The sequence below is a fragment of the Frankliniella occidentalis genome, unplaced genomic scaffold (genome assembly GCF_000697945.3).
Source record: "Frankliniella occidentalis isolate FOCC.00 unplaced genomic scaffold, Focc_3.1 Scaffold41, whole genome shotgun sequence".
Classification (NCBI taxonomy): domain Eukaryota; kingdom Metazoa; phylum Arthropoda; class Insecta; order Thysanoptera; family Thripidae; genus Frankliniella; species Frankliniella occidentalis.
Window position 1 is genome coordinate 2,155,345 of NW_026267171.1, and position 10,805 is coordinate 2,166,149.

Here is a 10,805-nt window from a genome sequence, read left to right on the forward strand (position 1 = left end):
CCCCCCCCCAACCCCCATCCCCTCGCCGATTAAAGTGCGGGCTCGCTTTGACGTCATTCTTAATTAGAACGCTGTCGTGTGATGGGAGGTTGTTGACACGGGTCGTCTTGGTTTTTTTCACCCAATTGCGACACTACTCATTGTCTCGCGTCGCGGTCCGTTGTCGCCGGTACTTCTCCATCATCCGCTGCAAGGTACACTGCGCAAAACACGAACATCTATCTATGAGTGGACTGCGAGTCTATGGCGTGGTACCGAGGTCAGCGGCCCCACTTGGGCCTTGGGACATACGTGCCCCGAATCGCGTCTCACCTGCGCTCGGGTTTAAACACCTGCGGGCGGACATCGTGCTGACCCGGGCTTGCCAACCCTTGCCCCTGGCCGCCAGCGCTTCCGCGCGCGTCACGGCGCGTGATGGAGGGGAAGGGGCAGGCCACTCGATGCAAATGGTGCGTGCAGAAGTTCCTTATCAAGTTTGCCTGGCGTAAGCGTAGCCCGCCCCGTTCGCTGCAGGCTGCCGGCAGGCTGCAGCCGCCCCGCCCCGCCAGTGCCGGTTGGCAGTACTGTACTGGCCGCCGCAGCGCTGCAGCCGGCCGGAAGCCGATACGGGCCTGTTGATTTGTTTTTGTATTGTTGTTGTTTTCAGTAGTGTTGACATTTCGTGGTCTGTGTGCTCGGTGCAGAGGGAGTTACAGGGCGGATAAGTGCGGTGATTTTCCCAGGCTTCGTGTCGAAGCTGTCCCGCTGGCCAGCCAAGTTGGCCAGCTTCTTCCCAACTCAGTCGAATCCATGCAGTGTTCGTGTCCCTTGAGGTACGATTTGCGAGGGTCATGTACAGGTTATATTTAGAGTGAAAAAGTGCTTACTCTTCATGGCCAGGGCTGTTTTCGAGTCTCTTCATGGTGTTTTGTGTTTGCCGACAGATATGGGTGTACCAAGGCGCACTGTAGTCAAAATCCGTCCGTCCCATCCAGAACTTGGCGTAATGTTACCAAACCCCCCAGCTGACCTCAGGACTTCACCTGCCAGAGTGTGGTCAGGAATATGCACTGTAATCAAATATGTGGTCTTCTTTTGTCTTGGCATGGTAGTTGGTGCTGTGTTCCTTCAGAGTGATAATGTTCAGAAGGGATGTTTTGAAAGCATGGTTGCTGTTGGCTTCAGTACCCATCGTAGCCGTGAGATTTGCTACAAAAACCAACCCAGTTATTCTAATGGTCCCCTGACTAGATTTGACTGCATGCCTCGCAATGCCAATGCGCAAGATTGTAAAAAGAGAGGATGCCTTTGGGATGAATCAGTCCAGAATGTGCCATATTGCTACTACCCAGATAAATATGGGTCTTATTCTAACATGAATGTGACTGCTCAAAATGGCAAGATTAGTGCCTTCATGCAGAGAAAAATTAAGTCTCAATATCCTGAAGATATTGATCTTCTCCAATTTGAGGCTTGCTCTGAAACGGAATCCAGACTACACATAAAGGTAATTTCATGTTACTAATCAAGTATAGATTTGTAGATTTATAGTGCTCAAGTTGAATCACCACTTTTCTTTTTCCTCTTGAAGATAACAGATGCAAAGAGAGATCGATATGAACCCCATTACCCTGAAGTGCCCCAAGTTCAATGCAAATCATTTGAGAAGAGTAAGTTTCAGGTCAAAATATCTGAAAATAAAATGGGCTTCAAAGTTCTACGTTCACCAAACAATGTCATGTGAGTGTCAAGAAAATGTTGGAATTATCTGGGATCTTGTTATTTTTGTAGGGATGTTTCTGACATCTTTTCATTTGCAGATTTGATTCTGAGGACATTGGTGCTCTGATTTATGCCAATCAGTTTCTGCAAGTGACTGCAAGATTTCCCTCAGGGTCTCTTCTCTATGGCATTGGGGAACGTCAAAGCCCCATGAATATCAAAACATCAACTTACCAATCATTCACTCTCTGGAATCGTGATGTAGCTCCCACTGACAAGGTACCCAAAATAAATTCCTTCCTCGACTATATGTTTTAATTATGATCACTTTTATTAATTTTTGTCTGTCAATTTATTTTGAATTCAAAGTTTTAGTTTTTTTCTGTCGCTACCAACTTTTTAAAAATTTGAAAATTGGTTTCTGTTAACAGGTAAACTTGTATGGAAGCCACCCTTTCTTGCTGATTAGAGACAAATTTGATGGAACAAAATCAAAGTGGCATGGTCTTTTCCTGCTGAACAGCAATGCAATGGGTATGTGATTGCCTTTGCTTGTAATTGTTGCATATGCTGCCTGTGAAATAAAATTCAATGTCATCTTCTTACAGACATTATTACACAGCCAGGACCATCAATCACCTTCAGAACTATTGGTGGTATATTGGATTTTTATTGGTTTATGGGAGATACCCCTAGCCAAGTAACTGAGCAGTACCTTGAAGTAGTTGGACTTCCACGCATGCCACCATATTGGGCTCTAGGTTTTCATCTTTGCAAGTAAGCTATTTCTTGTCCTGTTGGAAAAATATATAGATCAATTTTTAATTCTCTGATTTAAATTCTCATTGGCCATTCTTCTCTCTGTAGGTTTGGTTACGGATCACTTGAAAAAACCATTCAAGTTTGGAACCGAACTCGGTCAGCAGATATTCCTTTTGTAAGTAGTAAAGGCTGTGACTCTTAGTAGTTTGCTTTTAAAAGTAAATTTGTTTTAATTTTGAAAAAAATTGTTTTGAACAACAGGATGTACAATGGAATGACTTGGATTACATGGATAGGAACAATGACTTTACAATTGGACCAAAATTCAGCAAGCTCTCTGATTTTGTTGACATGCTTCATTCGGTAAGTAATCAAATTCACTTTACCATTTGTGAAGTCTTCTAGTATCACTAATTTTTTTATTCCTATTTTTTAAAAAATTTGAAAACGTAGATTGGCATGCATTACATACCTCTCATTGATCCTGGAGTAAGCGCTGGAGAAAAGGCAGGTCAATATGAGCCTTATGACTATGGTCTTGAACTTGGCATTTTTGTCAACGATGAAAAGAATAAGCCATTTGTTGGAAAGGTAAGAAAATAGTGCTTGCGACTCTCAACACATTTATATTGAAAATTCCATTGTTTCAAACTTATATGTACCCTAATTTCTTTCAATAGGTGTGGAATGGTATTTCAACTGTTTGGCCTGATTTTACAAACCCAAAAACTCTTGACTATTGGACACTGATGCTACAAAAACTACATCGTCAAGTACCATTTGATGGGGCATGGATTGATATGAATGAACCATCTAATTTCTACAGTGGTACAATTAAAGGCTGCCCCAAGAATTCTCTTAACTATCCTCCATATGTACCAAATGTCATTGGTGGCCAACTTTTTAGCAAAACCCTCTGTCCATCTGCTAAACATTACAGTGGTTCACACTATGACCTCCACAACATGTACGGCATTTCTGAAGCTGTTTTTACTAGCTTTGCATTGATGAAGATTCGCAATGAAAAAAGGCCAGTAACCATTTCTCGCTCCACATTCCCTGGCCATGGTCACTTTGCCTCTCACTGGACTGGTGATGTTTTCTCAACTTGGAGTGACATGAAACTCAGTGTGGCACGTAAGTTACTAATCTGTATATATTCAATCATAATCCTAATCCTTTAATACTGAATTGATGTACTCAAATCTGCTTTCTCTCAACTCTCTTCAGAAACCTTGAACTTCAACATGTTTGGTATCCCTTTTGTGGGAGCTGATATTTGTGGTTTCAATGGCAATACCACTGCCGAATTATGTGCCCGATGGAGTCAGCTTGGTGCATTTTACCCATTTTCTCGGAACCACAATTCAGATGACACTATTGAACAAGATCCTGTTTCTCTTGGACCAAGTGTGGTAAATGCTGCCAGGAAAGCACTGAGAATTCGTTACAGTCTTTTGCCATACTTATATTCTCTATTTTATGATGCTCACAAACGTGGTACCACTGTTGCACGTCCACTATTTTATGAATTTCCGAATGATGGCAATACCCATCTCCTTGAGACTGAGTTCATGTGGGGCTCTTGTATTTTGATTGTGCCAGTATTGGATGAGGGTAAAACTAGTGTAGATGGATATTTCCCGGCTGGCATTTGGTATGACTGGAATACTAATAAGACTGTGAGAGCTCTGAAACCATTGACACAAACAATTAATGCTCCACTAGATGTAATTCCTCTCTTTGCAAGAGGTGGATGTATTCTACCTTCACAAGTGCCAAAAGCCACAACAACAGAGAGGTACTTTAAATTTCATTCTCCTAATTGAACATCTTTAATAATGCCCCTTCTTTAATTAATTTTTCTTTTGCAGTCGCCTGACTCCATTGACTCTAAGAGCTTACTTAGATGTGAATGGTATTGGTTCTGGAAAAGCATACTTTGATGATGGAGACTATGTTTGTTAGTATTTTGGCTATTTGTCTGCAATTGAATTACTGTAGATCGCTGGTCAAATTATTGATATCTATTTTTCATTTGTACAGATTCTATTGATGAGGGAAAATATTCTTTGATAAACTTCACTGTTACGGAGAAAACATTCACCAGCAGGGTAGTGAAGTCTGGTTTTCCTGCAGTACCACCATTAAAAACAGTATTAATACATGGAGAGTGTGGAAAAGTTTCAGGCGTAACTGTAAACGGCCAAAAATGGAGTAATTTCAACTTTGATACGTCATCATGTGTAAGTATCATAGGAACTTTGTGTTCTAAACCTTTCAGTGTTCCAAAGACTGTCTCTTACGGTGTAATTTTTTTTTTTTTACAGATTTTAAGTATTGAGGTAGACCTCAACCTCCTGGAGGAAATAAAATTAACTTGGCATACCAGCAGTATGGAGAACTAGCTGGAAACTTAATCTAGTAACTTTAATAGACTGATTTATTCTTTTTTTTAGTTTGTCTTTCTAAGCCAAAGCTTTTAATATTTGTGGCCATGCTCAAAGTGCGAGATTTAAAAAAATGTAATACCAAAAACAAAACTGTAATGAAACTTTTTCATTATTGTGTAAAATGACTTATCAAATTGATTTGAGATGTCATGTCAATTTGACAAGCCATTTGCTTTTTATATTATTATTTTTTGTTGAAGTTAGATATGATTTAAACAAATTTTTTGGATTAATGGCTTAAAGAAATTCTTATATTTTGCTCTTACGTTGGATGTACTTAAGATAAGCAATTATCCTGTATTATCCCCAATGTTTAAAGAGCTGTGTCATTATGACTGATTCTCCTTAGTCTATTCATAATTTTCTCTAAAAATTAGAAATTAAGAATGTGTTGTAAATAAATGATTTATTGTACTAATTACTTCATTAAATGTTATTCCAAAAAATAAGTTACTCCTATTATTTAAAATCACATCACAATACTTGTAAAAAACTCAATCACAAATCACAAAGGAATTCTTCTTTCTCAGACACTATACTGATTTTAAAATATTAGATATGATAGGCTTAGGACGGACTTTGAATAACAACTTTTTCTTGATGATAGCTCGAATTTGGTACTCAGTGTGTGATTCAGATGTTTCGGTGTTTTCCAGCTTGCAGCAATCTGGCTGGATTCCTCTCTTACGTTCTAATACTGCAAATGGTTTCTCTAGAGCAACCTCCTTACCAGTTAAGATATGGTGACCAATAATAAGTATGGGTGTTCCCTGTAAAAGAAGACAGGAATAATCTAAAGTGCTGCAAGGAGAAGGTTGACAAAGCACTCACTGAAACCTGTAGTTGCAAATCACCTGTTTGGTGTAGTGAAGATCACCTATGAATTGACCATGTGTTTCCTGGTCACTTTGAGACACCAAATCACCTTGTAACTCTATAATTCCCCATTGAACCTCTTTGCCTTCACTTGGCCTGAAACAAAAGGGAACTCAGGTAAACATTACGAGCATTTTACAGCAGAAGAAACCATACTAGGTTATAAAAGTTACAAGACCCTTACAGCTTGATTAAAATCATAACTGAAATTAATTTGGTGTTCAGATGAGCACGGATAAACTCAAAATTAAAATATTTGACCGTCTAATGATGTTTGAGGCAAGATTAGATAGAAATTTAGACCATGAAGTGCAAATGGTTTCACTAGCAGTAGGTTTAACAGTACGTTGTTTGTTGTTGATTCGCGGGAAAATATATAGCAGACAAACAAGTCTGCCCACACAACATGACAACATTTGTTGAAAATAAGATCTTCTGAAAATAAATGAGTGAGCCGATAGCTTTCAAGTTTAAGAATTATTGAAAAGAAAATCAAGATGTGATCGATCAAAAATGTTGATGTCACCCTTTCAGGGCAGAAAAATTACAACTATAGGGTTTTATGTTTCCAGCCTTTCGCTGTCGTGACAGCACATGTTGCCAACGTGTTTCCTAGATGTAAAGTGTTTTTACTTTTATATTCTTGCGAGTCTAACATAAAATTCTGTTTTTTGTAGCAAAAATATGTTTCTTTGGTAGAAGCTCATCGTAGTTATATTTCTGAAAACATTTGCTCAAATAATGTCAGTTGTTTTCAGTTTTCGTAGTAGATCAGCCCGAAATCGATCGAAGTGCCATCTGGTGTCCAAAGATATTTTGCTCCGACTGTCCGACTCGGGTTGTTGACTGGGGCTGGGAGTCTGGGTGGGTTGTCTGTCAGTTTGTGTTGTGAAGTGAAAATTTACGTTTGCTCAGCGTCAATTGATGTATGAATCCGATAATTTTATGTCTTGCTCATACTGAGCTCATAATTGGAGTGCTGTGATTTGTGTATTGTGTTCACGATAAAGTGTAAATGTGATTCCGGTGCTCTTGAACCAGAGCACAGGAGGCAGCGTAGGCTTCCGCAAACAACGTTCGGATAAGGAACTTATGTGGATTTTCACAACCCTCAAAGGAGGTAAGTCTTAATTAGTATTTGTACAAGTTTCTGTACTCATTGCGCACTAACCCTAGTGTCTTGTTCAGTGATATGCAATTATAAACGTTCATAGTTGCGTCTGTCCCGGTTTTACTGGTTAGTTATGGTGGTACTGCAATACTCCTAATGTACACATTTGATTGGGATGTTCACATTTTGTAACTGAAGGTGTTAAAGTTGTTTTTCCCCTGTTGCTGTTACACTTATTTTCTCTTGAGTGGAGAAGTGCTGAACACTCTGGTGCAAAAGTGCTGATTTGCAGTAAAAAGTCGAGATCCCATTCTTAACACTTTGCTACCTCTGCAAATTCTTGTTTCAAATGAAACATTTTTAAATGACAGCGTTATTGAGCAGGTTATGCTTGTTTTACTTGTATCTCTGTGTAAGTTAATTTTATCCTTTATGTTTTCCAAACTTTTTGCCTGTCTTTCATACAATAGAAATGTCTACTTTTTAAAAAACTCTAAAACTGAATCCATTTATTTATGTATCAGTGAATTTAATTGTTCTGCTAATTTTTGATTACATAAGGAGCTAACTTACTATTCATGATTTTTCATTACGTTGGTAGTTTGCTGGATCTTACCATTTTGTTGTGCCCCAAATTTTTAGTATAGTAATGTTTATTACTCTATGACACACACAAAAGATTGTTGGAGTATTGTAGAGTTGCCGCAGTAAGACATTTAAAGGTGGACTACCAACTAAGTTTAACCAAAAGTTTAAAGTCGCACTGTTTCAATGTACTAACTGTCAAGTAGTATTAGCTCCTATTCGCATTGTGTGTCATTGGCCTCCGCAGTAAAGCACTACTGACACCACTGCAGGTGAGCTTGCTGCCCCTCGCCCTCCGCAATGCACAGCCCTTTACCCCTTCACTCATGTTCCCCCCCTCACACACACACACACACACCCGACCATCCCATCCCCTGCCTCCGCGCCATGCCGTGCCATGCCGCGCGCGCCCGCGCAGGACTTGCAGCTGCTGTACTTCTCTTTGTTGCCCGGGTCGCCTCCGTGTGTGTCTGTATGTATGTGTGCGTGTCGTCTTGTCTTCCCAGCGCAGTGGACCGGACCGCGGGCTGTGCCGTGGGGGGCGGGCGGGCAGGGGGGCGAAGGCCAGCACGCCGGTCCGGTGTATTCAGAGGGTATATTCGCGAGACGAGCCGAGTCGAGCCGAGCCGGGCCGAATTGGAGCTGCCATGGGCATGGTAAGAGGAGAAGGGAAGGGCAGGGCCGGCAGGAGGGCCGAGCGGGGTGGGGCGGGGCCCTGCCCAACCTGCCCGTCCAGGGCCCAGGAGGGCCCCGATCGGGAGTGCATTTGGCCCAGCAGCTTCTCTGCTTCCATTCCCCCCCCCCCCTAAATTGTCCCGTCCCGCGCCCCGCCCCCCTGTTCCGTTCCCACCGGTACGGTGGTCGCTGTGGCGCTGAGCGAGCGCAAGCGATTTCATTTTCAGTATTATTTCTCGGTGAGGACGACCGTGTCGAAGTACAGTACGAGCCTCGTCCCTGGAGACGTGACGGTGCCGCGGACGGATGGGACGGATGGTCCCAGTTTTGTCACGGCCCTGCCCTGCGCCGCTGGCGCTGCGCTCCGCGAGCCGCGAGACCCTATAAAGCGGGCGTAAACGCCTCTACCTGGCACGACTGCGCTGGCTATAAACTATCTCTCAATCAATATTTTCTTTTTCCATCGGCTTTTGCCAGAGCCATCAAACAGCTTTATCCGCACCCATCCACCGCAAGAGTTTGTTGGGTCGCTTGAGTCTCCTCACCTCAAGGTTGGCGGTCGGGTCGGGCAGACGTTTGCACGGGCATTTGATACGCCACCAGTGGGCAGAGATAACGCTACGGTCAGCGGGCGGGGCTGCGCGCCTAAAACGCATGCGGTGTTCGCCCCCCCCCCCATTTTTTCCCTCGTTGATTCTGCGCAGCGTTTTCGTACCTCCATCCTTGTCGCACTCATGGGCGGGGCGGGAGAGAGAGAGAGAGCGCGCACGACTGACCACTGCGCGGAGTCACCCCTTGCCGTGCCCCCCGGTGCTGCCCGCCGGTGCCCCTGTCCACCGCAGCCGCAGTGCCCGCTTACCGCGCCTGACCGCGCTCTGCCCTTGTCGCGCCCGTGATGCGGCGCGATGCGCTGGGCCGGGCCGGGTCCCGATGGGCCGATGGGCCGATGGGGTGGCTTTAGCAGCCCCGCCTCCAGCCCAGCCCAGCGACACGCAGGTGCGGCATGGCCGCTGGGAACACAACACGGCCGCACACACTGGCCCTCAATCACGTCCCATTAACGCGACCACGTGACTCGGCGCGCGGCCCGGCCGAGAGAGGAGAGAGTCATTGAGGGCCGAACTGTGTCAATGCGACTAGATTGGATGGGGGCCGGCGTACTCAGTGGGGCAGTTAGTGGCGGAAGGCTAGGCTGGCGGCGGCCGGGCGCCGCTCGGCGTGTGCATCTCTATATCGCCGGCCAAAGCGTTCCATGCGCGGACGTATCTCACAATTTGTGCTGTGCGCGAGCAGTATAATGTCGCGTCGCGGGGGGCGGCGGGCGCGCGGCGGGGGGCGGGCTCCATCGGGCCCAATTAGTTGTGCGCTAAAGGGGTGAGGTCCCGGACACACACGCTAGGGCGTGGCAGAGTCTTCAACAAGGGCGCGCCCCGCCCCACGCCTGGTGCTCCAAAGGGCCCAGAGAGACTCCCGCCAGACGCAGTTGCCGCTGCTCCGCTTGCTCGCTCCACTGCTCTGCCGATGAGACAATGCGCCGCCCGCCGACTAGAGCTGCGGGTTATAATTACAGTGATGATCCCTCCCAACGCTACCTGGCACCGGCCCGGGCACCGCGGGCTCCGCGTGCGGCGCGGCGTGTTGTGTCCGCTCCAAGGCTGGCCTGGCCGAGCGATCGGCGCCCGAGCCGCGGCCCGCGGCGGCCCCGCCCGGCCCCGCCCGGCTCTGCGGCGTAGGCGTCTGCAAGCGCGCTCGGTGCTGGGAATGGGGCCGGGATACTCACGTGCTAGGCCGTGTGGACTGGGGGGCCAAACCGCCCCCACCCCGCCCCCAGGAGGGAGGGTTACCCTGTTACCCTGTGGGCACCGGGGGGCACGGCCGGCCGTGCCCGCGGTGTGCCCACGGATCCACCTTGGCCCACGGTGTGCCCGGCCCGCTGGCCCGCGGTACTCGCTACAGCGGCGGGATGGGTTGGGATGCTGACCGCTATCCTGCGCTGGACCGGCCTGGCTCGGCCCGGTGCGCGGGGCGGGGCGCTGCGTGCCGGCCCCCGCCCCTCCGCCTTCCTGCTTCCTCCTTGCTCCTCGCGCGAGGGGCACATCTCACTCTCGCAGTGGTGTGGTGGGGCGCGGCCGGGCCGGGCTGAGCGTGGCCACGACGGCGGGTACCGGCGGGTACCGGGGGGTACCAGTAATTTGACGCGCTGCAAGTGTAGCGGTATGAACGGCCATCGGGGGACGGGGCGGGACAGGACCTCGGACACGGCGGGACAGGAGGCGGCGACACGCACGGCGCAATGCTGTCGTGCAGGTTGGGGAATCATGTCAGTGGGCTGGTTGTGCCCCCGCCTCCTGCAGGCCTCCTGCAGGCCTCCTGCCTGCTGCCGGTGCCATCCCATCCGGCTTTGCCCCGCGCGCCCCGCACGCGTCGCCGTGGCCTTGACTCTCCGTTGCTCGGGAGGCTCAGCCGCGCTGCTTGGGTCCGGCTCGCGGCCACTGGCCCGGCCCTGCCCCGCCCGGCCCCGCGATGCTGGGGCTGGGCTATGCTGGAGCCGCGGTTGGTCGTGGAGCCGTGGGCCGCTGCCCTGCCTGCCTTGCTCTGGCCTGCCCTGCTCTGCCCGGGCGGCGGGCTAAAGCCAGATTGTG

At 47.4% G+C, this 10,805-nt stretch overlaps 3 protein-coding genes across 4 annotated transcripts in view; 2 read left to right on the forward strand and 1 right to left on the reverse strand.

The window, feature by feature from the left end:
• The first annotated feature begins 583 nt into the window (after window positions 1–583).
• Window positions 584–5,365, forward strand: LOC113216433 (lysosomal alpha-glucosidase). Its single transcript, XM_026436187.2, has 14 exons — window positions 584–812; window positions 924–1,486; window positions 1,571–1,719; window positions 1,800–1,980; window positions 2,133–2,235; window positions 2,310–2,478; window positions 2,569–2,638; window positions 2,725–2,826; window positions 2,917–3,054; window positions 3,144–3,600; window positions 3,694–4,264; window positions 4,338–4,426; window positions 4,510–4,709; window positions 4,794–5,365. Exons 2-14 carry the CDS (start codon window positions 926–928, stop codon window positions 4,869–4,871), a joined length of 2,868 nt encoding a protein of 955 aa, XP_026291972.1. The 5' UTR covers window positions 584–812; window positions 924–925; the 3' UTR covers window positions 4,872–5,365.
• Window positions 5,304–6,335, reverse strand: LOC113216442 (chromosome transmission fidelity protein 8 homolog). Its single transcript, XM_026436195.2, has 3 exons — window positions 5,977–6,335; window positions 5,771–5,888; window positions 5,304–5,686 (listed from the first exon to the last, which is right to left on the reverse strand). The coding sequence occupies exons 1-3, from the start codon at window positions 5,991–5,993 to the stop codon at window positions 5,450–5,452; spliced, it is 372 nt and encodes a 123-aa protein (XP_026291980.1). The 5' UTR covers window positions 5,994–6,335; the 3' UTR covers window positions 5,304–5,449.
• A 300-nt stretch (window positions 6,336–6,635) lies between these two features.
• LOC113216089 (neurabin-1) overlaps window positions 6,636–10,805 on the forward strand; it is a 25,611-nt gene continuing 21,441 nt past the window's right edge. For both annotated transcript variants that reach the window (XM_026435809.2, XM_026435856.2), the window contains exon 1: window positions 6,636–6,912. The gene's annotated coding sequence lies outside the window, so the exon portion shown is untranslated. The remainder of the gene's footprint in view (window positions 6,913–10,805) is intronic.

What these genes read in the sequence shown, in the direction of transcription:
- LOC113216433 (XM_026436187.2), top strand. Translation starts at nt 926, where the DNA reads ATGGGTGTACCAAGGCGCACTGTAGTCAAAATCCGTCCGTCCCATCCA. An exon ending in CTAGGTTTTCATCTTTGCAA is followed by an intron (nt 2,479 to 2,568) that starts GTAAGCTATTTC and finishes TTCTCTCTGTAG; the next exon opens with GTTTGGTTACGGATCACTTG. An exon ending in TGATGATGGAGACTATGTTT is followed by an intron (nt 4,427 to 4,509) that starts GTTAGTATTTTG and finishes TCATTTGTACAG; the next exon opens with ATTCTATTGATGAGGGAAAA.
- LOC113216442 (XM_026436195.2), bottom strand. An exon ending in ATCTTCACTACACCAAACAG is followed by an intron (nt 5,687 to 5,770) that starts GTGATTTGCAAC and finishes CTTCTTTTACAG; the next exon opens with GGAACACCCATACTTATTAT.